This window comes from Nyctereutes procyonoides, unplaced genomic scaffold (assembly GCF_905146905.1).
Source record: "Nyctereutes procyonoides isolate TBG_1078 unplaced genomic scaffold, NYPRO_anot_genome, whole genome shotgun sequence".
NCBI classification, from domain to species: Eukaryota; Metazoa; Chordata; class Mammalia; order Carnivora; family Canidae; genus Nyctereutes; species Nyctereutes procyonoides.
The window spans coordinates 19,953,835-19,981,520 of NW_026575128.1; the positions used below are offsets into that span (position 1 = coordinate 19,953,835).

Genomic DNA, 27,686 nt, shown 5'->3' on the forward strand with positions numbered 1-27,686 from the left:
GAGAACCAAAAAAAAAAAAAATTAAAAATATAATGTATCATAAGGCCTGTTTAGTTGATTTTTTCTTTTTAACTGTATGTACAACCTCATTTTTTAAGGGGACATCGCAGACCTTCAAATCACTGTGATTTCTGCTAATTACTGTCAACAATAGGTTTACCCTGAGACGAACTGCAATGTCCACTAGGGGTCTCTATTCTGAGGCAGCAGTCTACTTATTTACCACCCAAACACCACTGCACATTACACACACCCAAGCCGTGTGAACACATGCACTCCTCCTCTTTGTTATAAGGTTTAGCTGTTTGAGCTATGTCCAGATGTGCTTCTCCTAGTTTGGCAGGTGCGCTGTGAATATCACAGTCTATTGCTTCAAATCTAATGCTCTTGCTCTCAAATCCTGTTTGATTAACAGAAATAACGCCAGGTCTGAACTCTCCGAAGCATTATTAAGGACAAACAGCAAGATACTTTTAATTTTTATCTTGTTTGTAATAATATGAAATTAAAATTATATATTAATTTTTAATGTGAGTCTTTTATACAAATATTTTATAAGGTTAGAAAAAAAATTTTTTTTGTTTGACCCTCAGGCCTAGAAGACTCCCTGGAATCCTATGCATAAGGATGAGAAATTCGATGACAGAAGGAAGCTCAACTTGCTCCTCTGTCCTTACTGCTTGGAGTCTGCTCTTTACTTAGAGAAGCCATCTGAAGACTTTGGCCTGCCCAAGGAAACCAGTTTCCCACTGTGGCTATAGACAGGCCTCTAGGTAATCTGATGATACATACCAAGACTGACAGCAACTTCATCTAGAGAGATGGTTGTTTTCTCGCTTGACAAGGGATAGCTTGGATAGCGAGCTAGAAACTTCTGGCACAGGAGTCCTAGACTTTTCTGTTTTCTGCTAGGCCGTTGTTTTTCAAATTCATCCACAGCACTGTCTCCAACAACGTCAAGCTATAAAAGGCAGACAAACGGGAGAGATGTCACAGTTAATTCCTAACAGAGAAATTGCATGAAAAATGGAAGAGAAATGCATAGAGAAGTGAGAATGAGTTATTGGCAAATTGAGGGGGATGTCCCAGTCCATACCATCCTAGATTCTGGTTAAAATACGAAATTTCCTACTCCAATTTTCTTTACATTTTACTGATTGTTTTCTTTGGACTGAATTTTTTCTCCTTTGAAACTTGAGGATGAGTCTTTTGGTTAAAAGCTGAAAAAATGAAAAACGAAGTTGTTTATGGCTTGTTACACCCTCCCTACTAATGTGCTCACTAGGTCAGCATCACCAGGAGCTTGTTAGATACAGAATCTCAAGCCGCATCCCAGACTTGATGTATCAGAATCTAGATCTTGGGTGATTTCTATTGACATGAATGTCTGAGATCACTGGCGTGCACTGTGCCACCAAAGTGTTTTATTTTTACAACTGGCTAAGGGTTGATGGAACTGAACAAGGGCAGCTAAATCTTACTGCTCCTTATTCTTTAAGTACACTAAAGTAGTGTCCTAGTCTCATCAACCCACATTTGAAAAAGGCTCAATTCAAGCCTGATAAAGTAAAAGGCTTTTCAATGAACAAATTCAAGGAGAAAAGTGATATGATGATCTTAATGGCTTCAGAAAAAGCATTTGCTAAATTTAACACCCATTCATGATTCTCAAAAATGCCTAAGAAAACTAGAAACGGAGAACTTCTTTAGTAAAAAGTGTATCCATAAAAACCTAACAGCAAACACATGTCTTAATGGGAAAATCTTGGAAGCATTCCCTCAAAATCCAGAAAATGATAAGGGTGCCCATTATCACTGTTCCTCTTCTACATCATATTGAAGATCCTAGCCGGTGCATGAGGACAAGAAAAAGAAAGTGAGGTAAGGGATTAGAAAAGAATAAGCAAACATCCTGCAGAAGACAGAACTGTTTACATATAAAACTCATAAGTATCTTAGGCAACTTATGAAAAATAATAAGTGAACTCAGCAAGGTAGCTGTAAAAGCAAAACTACATTTAAAAAACCACCCGTGTTGCCATACAGTAGTAACAGAAAATGAAATGAAAAGACATTATTTACAACAGCAATAAGAATGATGACATTTTTAGGAACAAATCTAGCAAAAATCTATTTGTATAAAATATTAAAACATAGATCTTAGGAAAAAGCACTCAAAACTTAGAGAAATATACTATCTTCATGGATAGGAGGGCTCAGTATCATAAACAGGTTTATTCTTCTCAAGTTAATCTACATGCAATGCAATAACAATTAAAATCCGATCTGAAGTATATACAGAAAAACAAAAAGCAGAGAATAGCCCACACACTCTGAAGCAAAATAAGGTGAGTCTTGCTTTACCTGATATCAAGCCTTATTAAAACATGGTATTGGTGTAGGGATGCACAGATTGCCCAATGGAACAGAAGACAGCCAAGAAACAGATGACAGAGATAGCACTACCAACTTAGGAGAACAAGAAGGAAGGACTGCATAAATCGTACGGCGGGGATGACTGATTACAAGCAACGTCAAAAAAGACAAGCACCAAATTGAAATGTAACACATTGAACACAAAAAGGTTTGTTTTCAAGATTATACAATAAACTCTTACATATCAGCATGGTAAAAAAAGAACCCAATAATAATCAGCAAAAAATATGAACAGACACTTCACAAAAGAGGGGAAAAAAACACGGTGGCCAGTAAACATGTGGAAAAGGGCTTAGATGCATTAGTAACCAAGGAAAAGCAAACGACTGCCACAAAAATACACAACTGTATACCCATTAGATTGGCAGAAATTAATAAATTTGACAGTGTCAACAGCGTCAGAGGAGATGTGGATCAACAAATGTTGATGTATTATTGGTGGATGAAAATAGCACTTGGGAAAGCAATTACTTTGGATATTTGCATATCCAATGACTTAATAATTTCACTACTAGATATATATACTCAAGAACAGTAGTTCTCAAACTTCTGGGGCATAGAATCCCTTTATAGTCTTAAAAATTACTGAGGAATATCTTCTTTAAATTGATTCTTCACTACCTTTTGATAGAATATTTGGTCATATAAAATATACTTATCATGTACGTAATATCTTTAACACCCAAAATCAGATTCAGGACATCTTTTTCTCTTCTCCTGTTCCAATTTCTTCATTTTGGTAATTTTTATAGCACAAAAAATCCCCAAAAGGAGGAAAAATGGAGAAATAACTAACTTTTCTAAACAAATCTTGGAAAAAGTTTGATGGGAGAGTGAAAATTATTGACCATTAATTTTTTTTAAAGTATATATATATATATATATATGCTGTTTATTCTATAGCCCTGGTTCCCCAGAGGACAGATAATTTAAAGATGATTTAACTTTAAGGCCTCAAACTAAAGAACTGAACATATATAAAAATAATGAAATTTCCCTCAAAGTCAGAACAAAATTACAATTTGCAGCAGCATTAAAAAAAAAATCCAGGGGATCCCTGGGTGGCACAGCGGTTTGGTGCCTGCCTTTGGCCCAGGGCGCGATCTGGAGACCGGGGATCGAATCCCATGTCGGGCTCCCGGTGCATGGAGCCTGCTTCTCCCTCTGCCTGTGTCTCTGCCTCTCTCTCTCTCTCTCTCTGTGACTATCATAAATAAATAAAGAAAAAAAAAAACAAAACAAGTATATTTAAAAAAAAAATCCAAACTTCTTCATTGAATCAAACTTACTAAATGGTTTGGCTTTTAAAATGACCATTTTAAAAATGTGTACTGGGAGTAGTTAAGGCAGTAGCATACAGAAGAGAAAAAAGCATTCATTATGAAAAAAAATGAGACAGAATTCCATTTCAGCTATAAATAAGATATTGAGTTTTGATATATTTTGATATCTATAAGTAAGCAGGGATTTGTAGATGAAAGATATTGCCTACCTACCTAAAGGCATTTTACCATTACAGATATTTGACATGCCATTAAACCACCCCAATAGCAAAAAAAGTAAAGAGAGAGAGAGAGAGAGAGAGAGACATTAAGTTTAATATCGCTTTTGGCTCAAGAATAACTGAATAGTGGAGAATTTTATGACATGTAAATAATCAAGTAAAAATTTAAAAATTCTGTAAAGCCTGAGGAGTGCAGCCTGTTTACCTGCAGGGAGTCTGTAAAGGCATCATCCTTGTTTTCAATGGGTCTGAACAGTCCCTTTTTCTTCTCCCGGTCTCTTATGTCCGGGCTGGCAGCACTAATGAGCATCTTCAGGTTAGCTGTGGGCGTCCATGGTTCTGTCTGCTGCCTTTGGTCAACAAGCTTAACTGGAGTAATGGGATTTCTTTCTGGAGTGAAGATTTTTTGCTTTGATAAATCAATGGGTTCATTTTTTATTGGAGTCTTCGGGGCCATCCTTGAGCGATCAACAAATATGTTTTCCTATTAAAAAAAAAAAAGACCTTTTAGCAAAAAAGAGAAAGGGCAGGTATAAGCTAAGAGCATTTTGTTCCCATGATTCACCGAGACATGAAGATACAAAGAGACCCTATGTTCAGGGCTGAAAAATATCAGGCTAGGACTAATGAAAATAGGAGGATTCACGGAATCCAAGAGTGATTCAGTGAGAAAATGATCATCACCTACTGCTTTCATTTTTTTTTTAAGATTTAATTATTTAGGAGCATTATTTAATTATTTTGGCTCAGCGGTTGAGCATCTGCCTTTGGCTCAGGTTGTGATCCCGGGGTCCTGCGATCGGGTCCTGCATCAGGCTCTCCACATGGAGCCTGCTTCTCCCTCTGCCTGTGTCTCTGCCTCTCTCTCTCTCTGATGAATAAATAAAAGCTTAAAAAAAACTTTATTTATTTTAGAGAGAGAGAGCAAGCAAGGGGGAGGAGTGAAGGGAGAGAGAATCTCAAGCAGACTCCCTGCCAAGTGTGGAGCTGATCCCAGGACCCTGAGATTGTGACCTGAAGTGAACTCAAGAGCAGGTGCCTAACTGACTGAGCTACCCAGGCGCCCCTCAGCTAGTTTTTAAACATACTTCTCATGGCATCTCTGTAAACAGAGTCATGAGTGTATCTGTCCCTGGTAGATACTTGTAATAGCTGGGGATGATGAGGGCAACTGTGAGTTGAGTCCATATTGCTTCTTTATTTACAAGTTTGCACTAACTAGTGCAATATAACTATGCTTTTGTAGTTCAGCGGGGCTAATATAGCAATTAGTAGCAGGATCTACGGAAAAGTATCCAACAAAATGCCACATTTCAAACCAACCAGGAGGGCTATTATTTCCCTAGAGCAGAGCTTCCAAACTGTCCATGGTGAAGGACCAGGGTTTTTTATTTCCAAACTCCCACATACGGATACATGGTTTTACTTCACAGGACTTATCTGCAGCTTCCACCACTTGTGAGTCTCCATTTGAATTGGTCGAACAATCTACGCCTGTTCAACAGGAAGAGACCACTGATCATAGGCTTTGATGCCATACGGGGCAAAATCAAATCGCTACAGAGCTTTCTAACTACTTGACTCTCAAGTTCTGTTCTTACTTTTTTGCAGTTTAGCAATAGTTTGTGGACTAGCCCAAAGCCCTCAGACCACACTTTGAGTAGACCATCTTAGATAATTAGAAGAAAAGCTCAACGATGCATCCATTATGTCCTTTAGTCCACTATCAAGGAGTTAAGTATATGAAAGCTACATTTGGAACTACCAAGTAATGAAAACAAGCTTCTTCCCCCTAAAATAAGGATTTGTCATTTGAAAACGGAAAAGACTGCTCTTTCTGTAGCAGAATTCACCTCCAGGCAAGAGTTCATGGTTACTTGGATCAGCAGAAGCTGCCAGCTGGCCACGGTGAGGCTCTGCCCTGGCGTCACTGGAAAGAAGGGAGGTGGGATGGAGGTGATGATTTCCCACCCCAGCAGCAGTAAGCAGCCAGCACTGCTTCTATGCATATCTTTTGACACGTCCCTCCTAGTGTGCAATTCTGATGAAGTCTTCTACAAGGGAACTCTGAAGGGAAAGTATTGAGTGTTTACTATCCATTTTATGCACTCTCCATCTATTAGCTCCTCATCCAATCCTGTGATCTAGCTGCTATTATTTTTCTAGCCTACAGATGAAGACACTGAGGCACAGAGAAGTAACTTGCCAAGGTAACATATGACCTTCATCCAGTATAAAAGTCATTGGTAAGCAAGAAACAGCTGACAGCAGGTTTCTGAAATCCTGCATCTAGAAATGATATTGTCCTGGGTGCACACTGGGAGGTCATCATCACAGCTCCAACAAAAGGCACCCAGCAGGCCACTGATCCCCACTGGCACCTACGGAGAGGTGGTATGGGGAAGTAGCTCTGCAATGCAGGCTCTGGGCCCAGCTTACCTGCCTCTGCCACCTATCAGCAGCGGGAGCGTGGGCAAGCTGCTTGTCTTCACTGTATCTTAATTCTCTCAACTGGAAATGAAGTTCATAAAAATACCAACGTCGAGGGTAATTAGAGTAATTCCTGGCTTATAGTGAGCTCTCAATAAAACTCAGCTGTTCCCTGCTCCCCTCCCTCCTCTTCTTTATTACTGTTCATTCTGGCACTCAGAGCTAATGCAATGCAGCACTTCACTTGGCCATTTAACTTTCTTTGGTGCGTAACTTGACTCATTAATGAGACCGTGCAGTTCTGGAGGTCGGGGAGCAAGTTCCACACGTCTCATTCCTCACAATTTTTGGCCCAGTGCCTTTCCCCTTAGAGATGCTGAAAGGACACCGTGCCTTGATAAACCAGTTTTCCAAAAAATATCCCTGTGGCAGAGGGTGTGGCCCCGGCTCTGGAGGTGGACAGACCCACCCTCCTCCTGCACTGCCTCTAGGGTGCCTGCCTCTACTCATAGGAATGAGGAGCTCCTGCTTTTTCCCTACAGAGGAACACTTTAGGTGGATTATTTCCTCCAACACTTCGATATATTTTCACTGCAGTTTAAGTAAAACTTAAAGCAGGAGGGCAGTTAGGTTACCTGCGAGGTTGTGATTGACCACACCTCCACATCAAAAGAAAAAAAAAATGCCACCCAGATTTGCATTCTGAGATCTCAGATGGGCAGAAAGGCCACTGCACTCAAGTGCACCCTGCTGCACCTGTCTGGCTAACGCAGTCCTGACACCGTAAGTGGGAAGGGAATCAGAATTTGGAAACGTGGTTTTTATCTCAGCTTTGTGTCTTTTTTGATACGGGACCCATTGTGTGTTCTGTCTGGGCCCAAGTCTCCCTATCGATAAAAGAAGGGGTCCCAGCTGAAGCGAGGGTTCCAGCAAGGCCGGCCCGCCGTCGGTGGCCACAGGGATGCACGGAGATCTCCTCGGGGATCCAGGACTCCTTCGCCGGCCGCCGAAGGGAGGCCGACAGGGAGCCCTTGCTGGAGGCTCTGGGCTGAGAGGGTGACTCCTCCAGGATCACAGCCTCCGGGGGCCTGGCCTGTCATGATGCCGGCAAAGGCAGCAGCGACAGAAAGGCCGGACCCCTGGCCCCCGGCCCGACGCGGGAAGGACTGTGCGGGTCATCATAGATGGCAGTGGGGTGATGTGCTAGCCCCCCGGAGGCGGTGCTGCGGATCTGCGGGCTCCCACTGGCCCTCCCATCCCCGGGCGCCCCAGGCATGGCACTGGGCACCACGGTGAGGGCGGCCTGTACCTCGCGGTCAGCATCGCGCCTGGGCCTGGCGTCCAGGGCCGTGGGCTCTGCACTTGGGACGGCCCGGCCTGGGTCTCTCACACAGCTTTGATCTCGGCCCCTCAAGGAGCACATCCAGCTGTCAGCCTTGTCCAGGCCCTTGGTGACATTTGGCCAGCTGCTCTTCCAGGTCCATCTCGAGCCCATTCCGCGTGTGCCGACGGCACACTTGCTTTTCTTTTGAACCTGCCCTACCCCATTACCTTGTCCGCTATCCGCTGAAACCCCACCGATGGCTCGGGGCTCGCTGCGAAGACCCATGTTAGGAAGGCCTCCTGCTAGCTATCAGACAACTACTCTCCTTCCCATCAGAGCACGTTCTAGAATGGGTAATCCACACCAAGGGCTTTCTCCTGCCCATCTCCCAGGGGTTCCTCAACCACCAGGCCGTTCTGCTCCACTGCTCTCACCCAGCCCACTCTCACTTGCCAAATCAATAGCGCGATTCCTCACTTGACCTCACCGCAGTGACTGCTGACCATGTGCTCTACAAACATGCAGCCCTTCGGAAATGGCACACTTTCTCTCTTGGTTTTCTTCCCACTTCTCTGACTGCTTCTTCTCAGTCTCCTTCCTTGGTTCCTCTTCTTCCACTCTTACAGCCTCCGCCCTTCGCTCTTCTCTGTTCGCACTCTCTGGGATAGTTTACCCACGCTCACGTACATGGCTCTGAAACCAAGCTGTACGGGGCACCTGGGTGGCTCAGTCGGTTAAGTGTCTGCCTTCAGCTCCGGGCATGATCCCGGGGTCCTGGGACTGAACCCTGCATCAGGTACCCTGCTCAGTGGGGAGTCTGCCTCTCCCTCTCCCTCTGCCCCTGCTCACTTTCTCGCTTGTGCTCTCTCTCCAATGAATAAATAAAAGATCTTTTTTAAAGATTTTATTTATTTATTCATGAGACACACAGAAGAGAGAGAGAGGCAGAGACACAGGCAGAGGGAGAAGCAGACTCCATGCAGGGAGCCCGATGCGGGACTCGATCTTGGGACTCTGGGATCATGCCCTGAGCCAAAGGCAGCCGCTCAGCCGCTGAGCCACCCAGGCATCCCAATAAATTAAAAAAATATATTTAAAAAGAATTTAAAAACTAAATAAAATCAACCTGTATGTTGGCCGTTCCCACATTTGTATCTGGCTAGGACCTCTCATGAATTCTAAAACCAGGCAACCAATGCCTCCTGCACATATTTATCTACCTATAATCCCACAGGTACAAACACATATTTCAAATCAAACATCTTTTTTCTTCATCACTCTTATAAGTGGTGAATGACATTCATAGAAAACCAGTGCTCACTAAGTCTGGCCACTGTCCCCAAATGTACTTGCTTATTTCTACTTCTTACTGGTTCCCCTCCTGTCCACTTGCCTAAGTTAGCTTTCATTTCTTCAAGCCCTTGTTTGTTGAGCTGTTATCTCCTTCCCAAAGCACCCCAACAGCTCAATCCTTATTGCTCACCCGTGTGTGCAAACCATCCATTTTCTTCCTTTGGCCTCCCTAAATGAGCCATAAATAACTTAAGAGGAGAGTCTTGTTTATTATCTCATAACCAGGTTCTGTAGATTTGGGTGATTGAAAACTCTTACATGTTTAAAAAAATTCTCAAGTAGCAAGAAGATGCATGCATAATACAGTACTTAGAATTGTTGACCAACATGCAGAAAGTCAGGAAAAAGAATTCCTTTAAACGCCAGCTGACCCATAAAACGCTGTACCAGGCATCTCTCAGAGGGTTTCAAAGGAGCACTTCAGCACGACTAGCTTCTGGCCACTGAATATCTTGAACATTTCTTGAATACCTACACCTCATGCTGTTTCCTCTGCACTCCATCTCCGTCTTGCTCACTCTTGTTTTTTTGTAGGTTGAACATCCTCAGCCATTGAGGCTTAGTCCAGATGTTACCTCTGCTGTGAAGCTTCCCAAATCTCCCCGGGTTCCCTGTGAATTTATTTCGTCCTCCTTCATTTTGCCAAACATTTTGACCCTGGTCCTATGATGGCACTTACCAATCAGTTGGTTAGTTTTGCAACTGAGACCCTGAAAGTCTCCCAGGGAAGTGAGAGCAGGGGCCTACGTGTTTGTCTCTGAGTTGTCAGTACCACCGAGGACAGTGCCAACAGTGTGTATTCCTGGGTGCTTTACAAACACCTGAAGAGGGAGGTGCTATTTATTAGCTCTGATTTACAGAAGGAAAAAACAGGCTTGAGAGAGGTGAGGCAACCTAAACCACTGTATCCCAACACCTGGAACATCAATATTTACTGAGTGACCGAAAAAAAACATTAGTTCGAGATTATGGAGCTAATAAATGGCAGAGCGGGAAATCAAACCCAGATCTATGTTACTGCAAATCCCGTGTTCTCACCATCCCTAAAATCCTCCTTCCTTCCTTCACTATATAGAAAAGTAAAAAGGAGACAACTGATGCCCCCCAATATCTGGACAGAAGCACTGTTCTCATCCCTTGCCTTCTCTTTGAGAGGTGAAATAATCCCTGCTCATACATTCCATTTCAGACATTTTAACTGGTTTTCCGATCTCTTTTGAGCAATTTGAGTTTCTCTCTACAAGCATTAAAATGTCAAAGTTCAAGGGGACGTAGCACTCACTGATGCTAACTAGAGTAGAGTGCCCTTGTGGAAGGCACTTAATAAAAAATCACTGACCCAGAAGTAAAGAAGTGGACACTGACTCAGGCTTTATAAAAATGTATACACATTCCTTCAAGGCTGTCCCATCCAAATTATAGAAGAAAACAAAAACTTTAGCTCTGAAACTCCCAAAGCCAAAACTTTGATTATACATTTCAAAGTCTGGGTATTTCCATCCTCACAGGGCTTATAGGCCATTTTTAGAAAGTCCTCTTGAGAACAGTAATGTTCCGGTATACTTCTTTTCCTAACAAAAAATTTTTGAGTGCTAGGAATAAAAATCTACAAAAAACATACAACAGCACACCTATCCAAAGTTATCAGCTGTCAAGCATTCTTCAAAGGTCCACATAACAGGTACTTTGCAACCTGGCAGTTTCACTACTGATACTAAACCTAAAAATAATACCAGGAACCCAGAGAAGTTCAATGCCCAAGTAAGTTGCTATGCTCCTATTTGTATCCAAAGTTTCTGGATTTATCTACTTGACTTCTGCCTAAAAATGCTTACACATTCACTAACGAGCTTACACATTCACCTTTTCAGTAGGGCACTGGCTGGTGAGTGCAGCTGTGCTGATGCAGATATGGTGACAGTTTGGACATTACTATGGCCACTTTATTTCATTATGTTTCTTGAAGGCACAGCCACGGTCTTAAAAATCACAAGGGATACAAAAAGGGAGGGAAAGGCTTAGTACAAAACCAGCAGGAGCACCGTTGAATATTCAGAGTATGCTAGTGAGCTAAGTCATTTTATCTCCCTATATATCAAAGAAGGGCACAGGTCATAATTTTGGGTGAATGGAACAGCCGCTAGGTGCTGGTTCATCGGTAAGAAGAACATTTCACAGCACTTTCACAGTCCAGCATCTACAGTATAAGGTCTATTTTCTTGGGAACTGAGGCTTCTACCATTCCTGCACAGCATTACCTAATTCCACTCTTGACAACTCTAAGTATTATAAACTTTTGATTGCAGCACATCTTCGATTCATATAAACTGGTTCCAACATTACATCTAACTTAGCCTCTTCCCACTGCACAATGAGTGAGAAACTCAACAATAATGGTCTGGATGCCTCCATTTTTTAAAAAAGTAATTTCTGGGCAGCCTGGGTGGCTCAGCGGTTTAGCGCCGCCTTCTGCCCAGCGTGTGATCCTGGAGTCCAGGGATCCAGTCCCAAGTCAGGCTCCCTGCATGGAGCCTGCTTCTCCCTCTGCCTGTGTCTCTGCCTCTCTCTGTGTGTCTCTCATGAATAAATAAATAAAACTTTTTTAAAAAAATACATTTCTATAACGTTCATCGAAATCATGATGTTTAAAAGGCAAGTACAAATGGCACGCTGGAACACTTCATTGAATTCCACATTGCCATCCTAAATACATTAGAGCTTTAAGGTTGTTAAGTGCACTTACCTTTTGCGCATTGTCCCCATCTTCGATTGCCAAATCTAGTCTGGACTGCCTGGGGTTGATCAGGTCTTTTAGGGTTAAACAGTTTACCTCCATCTGAAATGCACAATTACATTACAGTATGATCTTACAATCAGATGTTTTCTCCTCCAAAAAAAAGATACCTCTTTGTTACTTGCTCATGAACATGAACTTCACACCTTCCCAGGAGTAAAGCCGCCCCCCCAACTCTGAAGCACATGAATGAACACGAACATTTAAAGTGCGCTGGGAAATTACTTAAAAACCTGGGATGAAAAAAAAAAAATCGACAAAAATGCGTTTTTTTTTTTTTAACGAAAAGCAACAGCACAAAACAAAGTTACCAAGTCGGGAGAGTGTAGGGCAGATCTGTCAGAAAGTACAGGGTCTCCTGGGTCAGTTAATTTTGGCGCAAAGAACTGGGAGGAATTCGGCTCCGAGGGGGTTTTGAATCGGGGGCGGGGAGGGAATCTGAGCGGCCGGGAACCCACCAGGCTTCACCGCAGCCCGTTCCCGGCCCCCGAGCAAACCCCAGGATCAAGGGGCGCAACGAGCCCCTCAGATGGCAGGGAAGGCCAGTCCCTTCCAGGGCTCCGCGGGAGGGGGGCTGGAACCCCGACGGTCCGCGCCGCGAGGCCTCGATCCCCGATCCCCGCCAGCAGCCGCACGGGAGGCGGGACGGCCGCCGGGTGGGTCCCGGGGTCCCCGCGCCCCCCTGCGCCCCCCGGGGTCCCCGCGACCCCCGCGGTCCCTGCATCCCCCAGGGTCCCCGCGACCCTGCGCCCGCCCCCCGCGGGCCCCGCGCCTCTCGTGCCCCCCGCGCCCCGCCGCTCACCCCCACCGTGGGAAGGAGGCCTCCTGACCCCGGGCCCCCCCGATCCAGGCCGGCGCCCCCCGCGCCCCTGCACCCCCCGCGCCCCGCCGCTCACCCCTACCGTGGGAAGGAGGCCTCCTGCCCCCGGGCCCCCGCGATCCAGGCGGGCGCGGCAGCAGCGCGGCGAGCGGTCAGCGGGCGGGCGGCGGCATCGGGCGGGCGGGGAGGCGCGCAGACCCCGCTCCGAGCGCCCCGAGTGGCGGGGCCCCCGCGGCGTCCGGCCGCGCCGCCGCTCCAGCCGCGGGCCGCGGTCCCCGCGAAAACACCTCCTCTGGCGCCTTGAGCCCGAATTTGAGAACCCGCCAATCGGCGGCGGGCGGCGGGCGGCCCCAGCCAATGGCGAGGCGGCACGGCCCGGCTCCCCGCCCCCCGGGTCTTGGCGCCCCGCGCCGCGCCTCTTGCCCGCCGCCGCCCGGCGCTGCCGCCTCGCCCCCGCCCCCTTCCGGGTACCTGGAAACCTCGGGCCCGGAGCCCGTTCCTGCCGCGGACGCGGGAAGGGGGGAGGGGCGGGAAGGGGGGAAGGGGAGAGAGCAGCGGGAAGGGACGGGGAGAGGACGGAGAGCAGGGGGGCGGAGAGGAGAGGGAGGAGGGGAGGGGAGGGGAGGAAGGAGAGAGGAGGGGAGGGAGGGAGGGCAGGAGGAGAGGACGGAGAGCAGGGGGGAGGAGAAGAGGGAGAAGAGGAGGGGGAGCAGAGGAGAGGGAGGAGGAGAGGACGGAGAGCAGGGGGGAGGAGAAGAGGGAGAAGGGGAGGGGGAGCAGGAGGGAGCAGAGGAGAGGGAGGAGGAGAGGAAGGGAGGGGAGGGGGAGAGGGAAAGAGGGAGGAGAGGGAGGACGGGAGGGGAGAGCAGGGAGGGGAGGAGAGGAGGGGGGAAGAGAGGGAGGAGAGGAGGGGAGAGCAGGGGGAGGGGGAGGAGAGGAGGGGAGAGCAGGGGGCAAGAGAGGAGAGGGAGGAGGGGAGGGGGGAGAAGGGGGAGCAGGGGGAGGAGGAGAGAAGGGGGAGAGGGAAGGAGAAGGGGGGAACAGGGGGAGGAGGGGGAGGGAGGGAAGAGGGGAGGGGGAGAGCAGAGGGGGGAGGAGACACAGGAGAGGAGGGGAGGAGGGCGCTTTTGTTATGCATAAAAGGCCCGCCGGCTGCCCGGGCTTGCCGCGCTGGGAGACCGCGGGCACCGCCCGGGAGGGGCAGCCAGATGGAGTTTGGAGAACACGATCCCCCCGCCCCCGGGGCGGTCTCCCCCGCCCCGCCCCCCTGGCTGCAGCCCCCGGGTCCCCACCCACACCCCCTCTGCCCCCTCGCTCCCCTCCCCCCCCGCCCCCCGCGCCCGCGAAGCGGTCCGGGCTTGTCTGGGCGAACGTCCTCGCCCCGCGCGGGGGACCCCGCGGCTGCCAGGCCAGGCCGCTCGAGCAGATGGCGCGCCGGTTAGCCCAGGACCCTGCACTGCAAGCCGCACCAGCTGGTTTTTTCTTTACTTTTTTTTCTTTTTTTTTGGTAAATCCTGAAAAGTTTTCTGGTGGTGTTCCTTTGTAAGAACGTCGCCAGTAGTGAAGGGCCAAAAGCCTTCTTACCTAGCCCATCCCGGGAAGCCCGGATCCGCAGCAGCGCCTCCGCCTTTCAGCCTTAGTTTCTTTTTGGGAAGATGAACCCCGACGGAGGCAGCTGCGCGGGGTGTGTGAGCTGTTGCTACCGCAGGTTCAGGTTTGCAGGTTGAAAACCTGTGAGGTTGAGAAGACAGGAGGCCCAGGGCCCATCTCCCCTGCACCCACTTGTACCTGCTTACTAGCGCCTTATATTTGTGTGGTGCTTCTGTTGGGATTAATCAACCGGTAATGACATGTTATGCTTAACTGGGGTCGATATTCACATTTCCTTTCCTGTTTCCTGCTGTCTGTTCCAGGATGCCGCATTACCTTCAGTGGCCACGGCTGGGCTGGGACACGGTCTCCTCCTCCATGCTTTTGAGGAATCCTGGTAGGTCATGTTGTAGGATGTCCTGCTATTGGGATTTGAGGCAGCCTTTTGAAAGCATATCTAACAGACACTGCCCTACAAATCATATACTTCTCTTTATATATAAACATATATATAATTCTCTTTATCCTTTCCGTAGCTAGTGCTCTGCTCTCCACTCTTCACTTCCCATATATATGTATATATATATATACATATATATATATTTTTTTAAATGCACCGTCTGCAGAATTTAGAATGCTCAGTCAAGTCCTTCACTTTGTACTGTTTAGGTTGCTGATAAATACAGCCTAGAAAAAAAAAAAACAGATCCTATTTAAAAGGCCAACATGGAAATATTATAGAAAAAAAAACAATAGTAATAAAAATTTGATGTCTTTGGGCAGCCCAGGTGGCTCTGCAGTTGAGTGCTGCCTTCAGCCCAGGGCATGATCCTGGAGATCTGGGATCGAGTCCCATGTCGGGCTCCCTGCATGGAGCCTGCTTCTCCCTCTGCCTGGGTCTCTGCCTCTCTCTCCCTCTTTCTCTCTCTCTGTGTGTCTCTCATAAATAAATAAAATCTTTAAAATTTTTTTTGATGTCTTCATATTAGAAATAATATTTTGAACTGAAATCTATCTTGTAGGTACAAGCAGGAGGAGACAAGTATAAAGAATAAAATTGCAATTTATTAAATTTTGCACTTCTATACAAGCAGAAAATTTTTATTATGAATTTTTTTTCCCCAACTGTATTAATTTCTCCTGGCTGCTGTGACAAATCACCGCAAACTGATTGATTTAGAATAATACAGATCTATTCTCTCACAGTTCTAGAGGCCAGAAGTCGCAATCAGGGTGCTGGCTGGGCCACATGCCCTCTGGGGCTCTAGAGGAGAGTCTGTTCTTTGCTTCTTCCTGCTTCTGGTGGCTGTAAGCAACCCTTGATGTGAGGCTGCCTCACTCAGCCCTCTGCCTTGTGGTCATATTACTTGCCCCCCTTGGGTCTGTTAAATCTCTCGTGAATCCCTTACAAGCTCGCTTGTTACTGAATATATAGGTTCCACTTTGTAGAATTCCGGATAGTTCCCTCTTAAGATCCTAACTTAATTACATCTGCAAAGACTTTTTTTTTTTTCCCATTAAGGAGACATCCGTGGGTTCCAGGGATTAGGACATGGATGTTCCTTTTCAGGACCACCATTAGGCTTTTTTAGACCCACATTCAATTTATTAAAATCCATTCGTTTCTCTGATGTTTCAAAATAATAGTGGTTGTTTCTTTGAGGTTCGGCAGTTTTGTTGTACACCTTTTTCTGGCGTTTCAAAGTATTTTTTTTTTCTATTTCATTTTGCTATTCAGAACAAGAAAAACTCCTTACGTAGCTTCAGACACTTATAATTTCATCGATTGCTTAAAGTAACAGTGATCTTAAATTTGGAGGAAAACTGGGAAATGAGTGTTTGGTGGGTGAATTCAGAGATGTCACCCCAGTACACTTACTTACTTTGATGCTTTCGAGCCCCACAATTTGTAAATGATCTATCAATCTCTCATTTATCCAGTTGACACTGATGGGGAGGGGAGCTTGGGTGGAGCGCCCAGAAGATTCCCTGTGAGTGGCTTCTCAGTACAGCCAGATCTTCCTTACCTTACGGCATGGTGGCTCAGGCAGTTGAACATCCTTAGGGGCTCAGGGCTCCAAAATGAGTACCCACACCCACAAAGTGGAAATTGTATTGCCTTTTATGATGTGGCCTTAGAACAAAGAGAGCATCAACTCTGCTGTATTTTTTGGATGAAGCAGTCAAAGATACAGCCATATTCGACAGGAAAGGACGCACACCCTACCCATTTCCCTCCAAGCAGCCCTCAGTTTGTTCCCTATAGTTAAGAGTCCATTATGGTATGCCACCCTCTTTTTTTTTTCCTACCCCCATGTTCATCTGTTTTGTTTCTTAAATTCCACATGTGAGTGAGATCATATGGTATTTGTCTTTCTCTGACTGATTTTGCTTAGCATGATACACTCTAGCTCCATCCACATTGTTGCAAATGACAAGATTTCATTTTTTTTTAAAGACTTTATTTATTTATTCATGAGAGACACAGAGAGAGAGAAAGAGAGGCAGAGACACAGGCAGAGGGAGAAGCAGGCTCCATGCGGGGAGCCCGACGTGGGACTCGATTCTGGGTCTCCAGGATCAGGCCCTGGGCTGAAGGCAGCACTAAACCACTGAGCCATCCGGGCTGCCCGATTTCATTCTTTTTGTTGGTTGAGTAATATTCCTCTGTGTGTGTGTGGGGGGTGTGTAGCACATCTTCTTTATCCATTAACGAACAGATGGACATTTGGGCTCTTTCCACAGTTTGGCTATTGTTGATGATGCTGCTATAAACATTGGGGTGCGAATCTGTATTTTCGTGTCCTTTGGGTAAATCCCTAGTAGTGCGATCGCTGGTAGTCCTATTTTTAACTTTTTGAGGAACCTCCATTCTGTCTTCCAGAGCGGCTGCACCAGCTTGCATTCCCACAACAGCGCAAGAGGGTTCCCTTTTCTCCGCATCCTCACCAACATCTGTTGTTTCCTGTGTTATTAATTTTAGCTGTTCTGACAGGTGTGAGGCGGATCTCATCGTGGTTTTCATTTGTATTTCCCTAATAATGAGCGATGTTGAGCATCTTTTCATATGTCTGTTAGCCACCTGGATGTCTTCTTTAGAAAAATGTCTATTCGTGTCTTCTGCCCATTTCTTAACTGGATTATTTGTTTTTCGGGTGTTGAGTTTGGTAAGTTCTTTATAGATTTTGGATACAAACCCTTTATCAGATATGTCATTTGTGAGTATCTTCTATTCCGTAGGTTGCCTTTAGTTTTTGATTGTTTCCTTCACTGTGCAGAAGCTTTTTATCTTGATGAAGTACCAATAGTTCATTTTTTGCTTTCGTTTCCCTTGCCTCTGGTGAGGTGTGTCTGGTAAGAAGTTGCTATGGCCAAGATCAGAGAGGTTGCTGCCTGTGTTCTCCTCTGGGATTTTGATGGTTTCCTATCTCACATTTAGATCTTTCATCCATTTTGCATTTATTTTTGATGCACCCTACCTTTCGGTGGAAGAAATGTCAAACAATTTGGGGCCATATTTTAAAACTCCCACACCAGGTTTCATGCTGATTTTGTGACTCTACCTCTATAAGCTCTACCTGGAAGGTCACTGACTTTGGAACAGTATTGTAGTACCCACACGGTAGTAGTTCCCAAGTTCTCAGCCCTGTCTATGCTTTAGAATCCCTTGGGGTTGCTGCCAGGGTGGCTCAGTTGGGTAAGCATCTGCCTTTGGCTCAGGTTATGATCCTGGGGTCCTGGGATGGAGCCCCACATTGGGCTCCCTGCTCAACAAGGAGTCTACTTCTCTCCCTGCCTCTGCCTCTCATCCCCACTTGTGCTCTCTCCCTCTCTCTCAAACAAACAAGCAAACAAACAAACAAATAAAATCTTTAAAACAGAGAGAGAGAGAGAGAGAATCTCTTGGGAAGATTTTTTAAAATACCAGGACCTGAGTCCCACACCCAGAGACTTCTAGTTTACCTGCTCTGGAATTGGGCTTATGTATTATAATTTCAATGCCTAGTGTCTTGTTCCTTACCATCATGCTGGTTGTATGCTTATTCGTCAATTTTTTTTCGAGTGCTTCTGACTCTGTGGTTTCAGAAATGGATCCTCTGCCATCAATGAAGAGAGGAAGATTCAGCAGGTGTGTCACCCTTTGGAGGAGGTGTGGAGTTGCAAAGGGCTGACTCCTGCTGACTTGTGGCTATGTCGTTGGTTTTTGGAAGGAGTTGAGGTGGTCATTGAAAACTCATGGGTAAGGTAGAGGTATAACAGAAGGATGAACAGCAAGAGCTGTGATCAAGAGAGTATATACAGACGACATGTGACAATCCTCTGTGCAAAAGACTTAATCTGGGATCCCTGGGTGGCTCAGTGGTTTAGCATCTGCCTTTGGCTCAGATCATGTGATCCTGGAGATCCGGGATCGAGTCCCACGTCAGGCTCCATGCATGGAGCCTGCTTCTCCCTCTGCCTGTGTCTCCCCCCCACCCCCACCCCGTGTCTCTCATGAATAAATAAATAAAATCTCAAAAAAAGGGCTTAATCCATAACGTCTCAAACTAGCAAATATTTTATACTTTTGAGGTCCCAAATCCCAAGATTTATTTCACTTCACAGTAAGAATACAATGTAGTGAAATAGAATTCATGTCATGGGACAGTCAGTCGTCCAGGTACTATTTCAGCTTTCTCACATGGTTGTCCTTTTCTCCCATTCCTGCAAATAGCGTCATCTAGGTGGAGCATCTGTTCTCAAAAGTCCAGTCACCAAGGGAATTAGAAACTGATTTTTGTCCATGCAGGCCACAGAGTGACGTTGGCTTCACATCCTGGCAATTCTCAAGTCTCTAGGAGTGGATCAGTTTATCAGTTCTTAAACTGAGGCCTCTCATTTAAAAAGGCCTCCCTCTCTTCAGCCATTCATGGGCCTGGGAATGCGATACATTTGTTTCTCTAGCTGCTAGCAAGTTTGGAGAAGGCAGACTATAAACAATGTCAGGAGAATAAGTCCATGATTGGTTCCTGCTCATAGCCTTAGCAACAATAAAAAACAACAAAAAAAAGATCATATTAATACCAAAGGGCAGTTATGGCTCCCATCTCAAATTGCATCCAGATGTCCAACTGTTCTAAGAGAGGTGCCTAAGCTGTGCTTACATGTCCCACAGGGAACAGAGGAATTCATTCTTTATCTTTACAGACTCCTTGTCATCTTTCGTACTGTACAGCAAGGTCATTTTCCTTAGTGAGCACGTAATTTGTGTTATCACTGAATGAAAAGATAGCTTATTTGGTGTGCATGCGTGTGTGTGTGTGTGTGTGTGTGTGTGTGTGTGTAGTTAGGCGTGCATGTTGTAGGCCAGGATGTAGAGAGGGAGTCGTGCTGTAACAAACATTCCAGACCACGGCAGGCAGGATGAATTTTGAGCTGGGTAAGGTGTTTCTGGCAATGTGATGGTGGAGAGTATTTAATGGGGCCCCCTTTACATGACACCACATTTATGCTGCAGATTTGGATGTTGGTGGTGGTTTGGAGGGAGTACGGTGGGTGGGACAGTAAAAACGGGGATTGACCACTACCCTGGAATTGAGATTCTGGAGAAAATGGCAGACAAGCTTCACCTTAATTTCCAAAGCCTTAGAGAGGGAAAGAATTTGCTTTGAAGAATAGAGAAGTTCTAGACAAAGTTTGGGCAAATGTGCTGGGTAACGTGGAATAAAAGTCTTGCCTCTACTAGGCCCCAGCTTTCTCTTTAAAGTGGTAGGGCTGGGGGCGCCTGGGTGGATCAGTTGGTTAAGCGGCCGACTCTTGATTTTGGCTCAGTTTGTGGTCTCAGGGTCCTGAAATTGAGCCCTGTGAGGGCTCTGTGCTCCCTGGGGAGTCTACTTGAGAATCTCCCTCCCTCTCCTTCTGCCCCTCAGGCTCGTGTGCTTGCTTGCTCTCTCTCTCTCTCTAAAATAAATCTTAAAAAAATAAAATAAAAATAGGGTATCGCTGGGTGGCTCAGTGGTTTAGTGCCGCCTTCAGCCCAGGGCATGATCCTGGAGACCTGGGATCGAGTCCCGCATCGGGCTCCCTGCATGGAGCCTGCTTCTCCCTCTGCCTGTGTCTCTGCCTCTTTCTCTCTCTCTCTCTCTCTCTCTGTGTCTTTCATGAATAAATAAATAAAATTAAATAAATAAATAAATACATACATACATACATACATAAATAAATAATATAAATTAAAGTGGTAGGGCTGATTTGGAAGTCCTCTGAACCTGCCAATTCATTCCAAATACTTATTAGATAAAGATACTTAGGTTATCATCTTCTTTTCTTTTCTTTTCTTTCTTTCTTTTTTTTTTTTTTAGGTTATAATCTTAAAACTGTTTGGTGGTAAGTCCTTATCACTTAGTATGGATATATAAGAATATTGCTGAAATCATTTTTTATTTCCACATTTGATGAAATTGAACACATCTCTACTTACTACATTATTTAATGTACATACATTAGTAAGGAGAATGTTAAAAAATATCAGGCCAAAGACTGACCTTTGTAACCTTCATTCTTCGAAGCTTAGAAATAAATGGCTAAATGTACTTTCTACGCTTACCTAATAGCATTATATTCATAGCATTTATTCATTGTAACCGTTTGTAGGACCACACAAAGATGTTTCCATTGTGCACTGAAAAGAAGTTGGGGTTGGAGGTGGTGGAAAGAAGATTTTGGGGTTAGCAGCTCAGAACTAGAAACTTATGTTTAAATACTACAGATATTACCCTTCCTAACTCAGAGCCACCTTACATGCAGGGCCTTCCACCTTGGAAAAACTAGAGAAGTCGAATATTGAGCTCAAATGGAGATGCATTAGCCCAGGTCTTCTCTAAACAATCAGGGGGAAATGTTCATGTACAGAGGTTAATGTGCCATCTACAGGAAGTCCCTGTTAAAAATGTAAACTGTTCCTGGAAAGAGTAATCATTTAATCAACGTTGCCCACGTAGCACATTAAGACATCTTTGCTCAGCGGATCCCTAGGGAAGAAAATGGGGTTAATTTCTCTGTACTACTTCATATAATACACTGAACTTTCTAGCCTTGTTCATAGACTCCCTCCTGCCTCCTCATGAATTCTGGGAGTCCCCGTCATACATATTCTCAAACAGGTCCTTCCAATCTTGTCTGATACCCGAGGCTGCCGTATGTTGGTTTTTTTCTGCCTTTACTAGTGACGAGTGACAGGTATCTCCAGGGAGGGAGCATGGCCACCACCTCCAGGTGCCAAAGCCATTGGCACTCAGTTTGGGGATACACTGTGATGCCATTGTGCCTCCATCGGTGTGGCCACTGCGGCCATCACATGAAACCAGAACTGGATCTTCATTGCTTTTAGGACTGGCCTTGCTGCTACTGCTTCGGTGAGGTGCTGCTGCATGGAATATGGGAGGTGGCCTTAGGGGCTCTCTCTCGCTCTCCTCCCACCCCCCAGCAAAGTCATATCAGGCCAGGGCCTCTCTGTGTTGAACTAGGGAGTGTGAGAACAATCTCTGTTGGTAGGTTTTTTTGTTTTTTTGTTTTTTTAACTTCTTATCCCTTTTCTAAGCATGGGGACGGGCTGGAGGCCAAATCTGGATTGTAGACACTATGTTATACTCCTGATTCCTCCCCGCCCCATCCCCCCCCCCAACAATGACAGAGACATTTTGATTGGACCAAAGTCTGGTATCTTTCAATGAATATTTCCCAAGATGCTCTCTCTACTCCTTTAGTCACAAAGTAACATGGCCATGTCTTAGACATAGTCACTAATGACCTCACAGCTTTCTAATAGGTCTATCAGTGTGGCCTATGAAGACATAGGCCCCAAGAAGAAAGAGCTCAGGGTAGGCTTGGTCGAGTGGGGCAGATGTGAGTGGAATCAGGTAAGATCAGGGCAGGAGTTGTTTCTTCTTCCCGGAGGAAGGCTTGAATGGGAGGTGACCCTCCATTCCTAACAAGGTAGGAAGAGAGAGTCTCCTCATAAAAGGAGAAATAATGTGGAAAACAGCAGCTTGCATGACCAACAATAAAATTGTTTGGGATCCCTAGGTTATTATTCCTGTCAAAGATTTAAAAGATACGAATAAAATCTTGAGACTGGTTATCTAGAGCAGGCCTTTGAAATAAATCGCTGCTTCTGAGTCAGCAGAATGGAGACTTTTGTCCTGTTCTTATATTCAGCGGAACACCCATCTGAAGAATGACACTGTGTCACACAGGAACCTACCAGGCCCTACAAATTAGGACCTACTCTTCTGGTCTACATTTTAAAGGCATACTTTAATTAAGTTTTCTTTCTCTCTTCTCCAGATGTTGTCTGTTATAAAAGCCTCATCAAGAGTGATTGTGTTGTAACCAAAGGAATGCCAAAAAATTATGTTTCTTCTACTTAATGTTATTTTTAAAAGTTGTAGGTCCTTATGCACAAGAGAACATAAACTTTATCTTATACTTTATGTAGTTTAAGTAAGCAAAGTAACAGTATTTTCCCCTCCTTGTGTGTTTTGTTTTTTGCAAATAATATCTAATATTTTATTGCTTTTATTTTTTCCCCCTTAGGCCTACACCAGCATAGCAAAATGGTCTAATATTGTGTGTGCGTGTCCATATGTGTGTGTGTGTGTATGTGTGTAATTCCTCTTTATTTTAGTTATTTAACATTTTTTTGGCTGATGAAATTAAATTTTCCTATCCTTTTGACTCCAGGAGGATTTCTTCCTATGTTCAAGCCCACTTTTACTGGTTTTCTTATTGTTTAATTATGTTCCCACGTGGCTACTTCTGTTTTCTTAAGCTTGTTGAAATTTACTCTGGAAATGTGTTTTTCCACTTTAATGATTTCTTTACTTGTCTCATGGTTGTTAAATATTTTATTGATGTTTGCAATTACAGTGACATGATGCTGGAGTATCCACTTAGGGTAATTTGTGTTTGCTCTTTTCCTAAACTTCTTGTAATCTTGTGTTTTTTTTTTTTAATAATGAAAAATTTCAGAAAGATTTCACCTTAGTCAATGTCAGCGTAAGCCAAGCAAAGTTGCTAGTCGAGGAAAAATGCAGTTATAGAAATGATTTACCTTTTTTTTTCTCTAGTGACTCCTCTAAAGGAGGGAAACAATTACAAGCTCAGCTGAAGCCCGACTGGGAGATGTGAGGAGAGGAGAGAAGACCATATTACTGGTGGCGGATACCACACGTTGCAAGGATAGGGCTAAAATTACAAATGTAAAAGCGAGAGATGACTTAAAATTTGCACGATAGTAAGAATGATCTTGCTTTCACTATTCTCTTATGATTTTCTTGTTAAACTTGCAATGGAAAAATAAGAAAGAAACCTCCATGCGGCAGCCTGTGAAGAAGCTTCACTGAATTTTATGGCTATAAAACTGACCTCAGAGGTAGCTGATTTTTGTGTGTTTGTTTTACAACAACCACACTTGGCTGCTTGAAAGAAGCCAAAGCAACCTGTCTCTAAGGCCAATGACAATCTCCTGGTTAATATAAAAGGTGGCACCGAAGATGCATATGCTTTCATAGCATTAAACCTCAGTGAGGAGTTCTTTATGGGCTGGATACTCAGAGAGCATTCGTAAGGCCTTCAGTTAGTTTCATTTACTTTTGCACATTAATTATTAATACCTGTGCCAAGACAATAATACTATTCCCTTGTCACTCCAGAGGACACCAAGCGCTTTATGAGCTGCTGGAAATGAATTCGTACTCTTGGTGCTCAATGTAGTTTTCTGATCTCAGCCACCCAGGAGCATAAATATTGTTTATGCCTGAATTTCAGACAGGGAGCCTTTGGCACCACCTTAAAGGTACAGCCAGAAACTAAACCCCGACTGATTCCCACTACCCCCACCACCATCACCACAATCTCCCAATTCCAAACCACCTCTATCTCTCCCCTGGGTTGTTTTCCTAGTCTCAAAGCTGAGTTCTCTATTTGTTGTCCTCGTGCGATTTGTTCCCTAAGCCCCAGCCACCGTGATCCAAATTAAAATGTCAGATCATGTCCCTCTTCCTCTCCAAATACTACAATGGCTTTCCAACCCATTCAGAGTAAAAGCTAAAGTCCTTACACTGGTCTGCAAGGTTTTAAGGATCTGGCCTCTTTTTTACAACTCTGATCTTATCACCTTCGATTTTCCCTGTGTTTGCTTTGCTTCGGCCACGCTCAGCTCCTTGCTAATCCTTGGACACATTTGGCATTCTGCTGCCCAGCGGCCGCACCGTTACTGAGCTGCTCCCTTAGCCCAGAATGCTTGTCATCTAGAGATGTGTAGCTCTCTCCTGTACTTCTCTTAAGGGCACGTTAATTAAGTTACTGCAAGCTTCTCTAGCGAAGCAACTTTACAGGTTCAGTGATTTAATAAAACAGAAGTCAATCTCGCTCAGGCAACAGTCTGACAATGTTGTCCCTGAATGCCAACTAGAGTTCCTGGATGTGGCAACTCTTGGACCCAGACTCCTTCCATTTGCATGCACGGTCTTTAGACAGTCTCCGGACACCTCTGTTTCTGGCTATTGGAAGGAGAAACAGTAGACAAAGCAGGTATCACTTCTACTCACTTTCTCTTAAGAGCGTGCTACACAGATACACTGGGCCTAAGGGGAGCTGAGACTGTAATCCCTGATTCTGCACCCCAATAGTGCACCCCAATAACGCCATGGGTAGAGAGTAGAAGCTCATAGCAGCTATTTCTGCACAGACTGCCACGTGGCCACCAAGTACCTGGGTGGCCTCCCTCTAAAGGAGCCAACTCAGCGTTCCATCCAGGTGCCACATCCAGGACAAGGTCCGGGCCCTCTGGGCCATACGTTCTTTGGGATCAGAGACCTCTGAATTCAGAGGCAAACTGTCTGCCCAGCTCCCCCACCATAAACCTCCCATAAATGAGGAGTCACGAAGAGGATAACACCGAAACTCTTATTTGGAAAAGGGAGGACTAGCAGGTGTGTAGCAGTAACTGGTCCATAGCTGTGGGGCTCCAGCTGGGCAGGCCTTATGCAGGCTACCTGCCCTGGAGGTGGCGGGGCGGTGGGGGCGGGGAGGTGTCCTTTATTAGACTGGGGTTTGCTGCATGGGAGGAACTTGTTCACTGGCTGCTGTGGTCCTGAGCTCTACCCTCGGGGTGTTCTTTCTTGTCCAGAATCTTTCTAGCGCTGAGATCAGCTGTAAGGAATCCGGCTTCCTTGGAGTGAGCACAGCTTTCACAGCCTCCATCCTGCTGGGGGTATTTGAGGTCCCTAGGAGGATGCTTTAGTCACAGGCATTTTAAGGCTTAGATCGCTGTTCTTTGGAAACATGATTCCCAGGATTTCTAGTTAGTTCCATGTGCCAGTAACCACATCCAAAGTTCTTAGAAATTATCCTTCAGTCCGCTCTATTTCTTCCCCTCCTTGCCCCTATACTTATTTCTCTCTTAATGGGGCTAACTTGAGGCCCCTTGAAGCAAGAGGCTTGGTGGGAACACAATTTGTATTTTAGCCTCGCGAACCTCTGCTTATCCAAAATGACTGAATGGGCACTTTTGCTCATTTTAGATGTTATTTCCTACTGGTTGATATCTAGAAGCAGTCTGCTTTCTGCACCCTCAAGGCCCCAAACATGTCTTTTGTGCTACTTGTTACTTAAATGTTAAGCCAAATGCTTTATATTTTAGTATTTTATTTTCTACGCCACCTCAAAGAATCCGTTTCTGTAACGAATGAATCTCAAACCTTTGGATAATTCACACAAAGGAAGTTTATTTTTCTCTCATGAAACAATAAAATTTGGATGGGTGGCTGTCCACCATATTCTGGATTTCTTTTTTTAAATTTTTTTTTTATTTATTTATGATAGTCACAGAGAGAGAGAGAGAGGCAGAGACACAGGCCGAGGGAGAAGCAGGCTCCATGCACCGGGAGCCTGATGTGGGATTCGATCCCGGGTCTCCAGGATCGCGCCCTGGGCCAAAGGCAGGCGCCAAACCACTGCGCCACCCAGGGATCCCCTGGATATCTATTGTCCGGTGTGGTGCCCCGTGTGGCTCCTGAGTACTTGAAAAATGGAAGTGTTCTGTAAGTGTAAAACACAGACTGGATTTGGGGGGGTACAAAGAATATAAAGCATCTCATTAATATTTTTTATCTTGAATATACGTGGAAATAATTATTGGAAATATTGGGTTCAAAAATGCAGTATTAGAATGAATTTGCCATTTTTAAAGGTGTATTAATGTGGCTATTGGAAAATTTTATTTTTTTTTAATTTTTATTTATTTATGATAGGCACACAGTGAGAGAGAGAGAGGCAGAGACACAGGCAGAGGGAGAAGCAGGCTCCACGCACCGGGAGCCCGACGTGGGACTCGATCCCGGGTCTCCAGGATCGCGCCCTGGGCCAAAGGCAGGCGCCAAACCACTGCGCCACCCAGGGATCCCCAATTGGAAAATTTTAAATAACATATATAGTTCACGTTATATTTCTCTTGGGCAGCACTGTTTTAAGCCTCAGACTCTTCTGTTTCAGTTGGCAGAAAAGGGAAGAGCCAGCAGAGGGGCATATCAGGTTCATAAACCCTGGCTTAGAGGTAAGAGAAAGCATGTCTACTTAAATTGGATTGGTGAGAATCACTCATGTGGCTCTGCCAAGATTTAGGAGGGCTGGGAAGAGTAGTCCTGGCTCAGCGGCCACCCCTCCGCCACAGTTTTCCCCTAAGCAGGGGAGGTAAAGTCTTCCCTGACTGCCGCAAACCGCTCCCCAACCCCCTTCCCTAGCATTCCCTGTCTTATTCCCCTGTTTTGCTTTTCTCTAGAACACTTTTACCATTTGGCCTAGTATATGTTTTATTTGTTCACTTCCTTTCTTTCTATGTGTAAATGCCAAGGAATTTTTTTTTCAGTTTTTTTATTGTGGTAAGAAATACACATAAATGTTTTTTAACCATTTTAACCATTTTTAAACCATTTTTAAGTGTACTATTCAGTGCTTTTAAGAACATACATTTTTTTGTGCAACCATCACCACCATCCATCTCCAGAACTCTTGTAAAATTGAAACTCTACACCCATTAAACACTAACTCCCCATTGCGCCCCTTCTCCCCGTCCCTGGCAACCACCAGATGTTCTGTCTCTGTGACTCTGACCACTTTAAGTTCCTCATACGAATAGAGTCATATGGTATTTGTTTCTTTTTGTGACTGGCTTCTTTCACTTAGCATAATATCCTAGAGTTTTATCTGTGTTATAGCATGTGTCAGAATTTCCTTTCTTTCTAAAGGCTGAATAATATTCCAAAGTGTGTATATATCATATTTTGCTTATCTACTCATCTATGGATACTTGTGTTGTTTCCACAGTTTAGCTAATTTAGATAATGCTGCTATAAACATGGGTGCACAATATCTCTTTCATTTGTCATATGTACCC

The 27,686-nt window shown here is 45.0% G+C and overlaps 1 protein-coding gene across 1 annotated transcript in view; it reads right to left on the reverse strand.

Annotated features, from left to right (window-relative positions):
• Positions 1 to 12,687, reverse strand: part of E2F7 (E2F transcription factor 7) — a 40,732-nt gene extending 28,045 nt beyond the window's left edge. Inside the window, exons 1-4 of the mRNA XM_055342042.1 lie at positions 12,644 to 12,687; positions 11,791 to 11,883; positions 4,146 to 4,424; positions 793 to 961 (exon numbers count right to left, since the gene is read on the reverse strand). Of these exons, the coding sequence (XP_055198017.1) occupies positions 793 to 961; positions 4,146 to 4,424; positions 11,791 to 11,883 (541 nt within the window). The 5' untranslated portion in view covers positions 12,644 to 12,687. The remainder of the gene's footprint in view (positions 1 to 792; positions 962 to 4,145; positions 4,425 to 11,790; positions 11,884 to 12,643) is intronic.
• Positions 12,688 to 27,686: the final 14,999 nt, after the last annotated feature.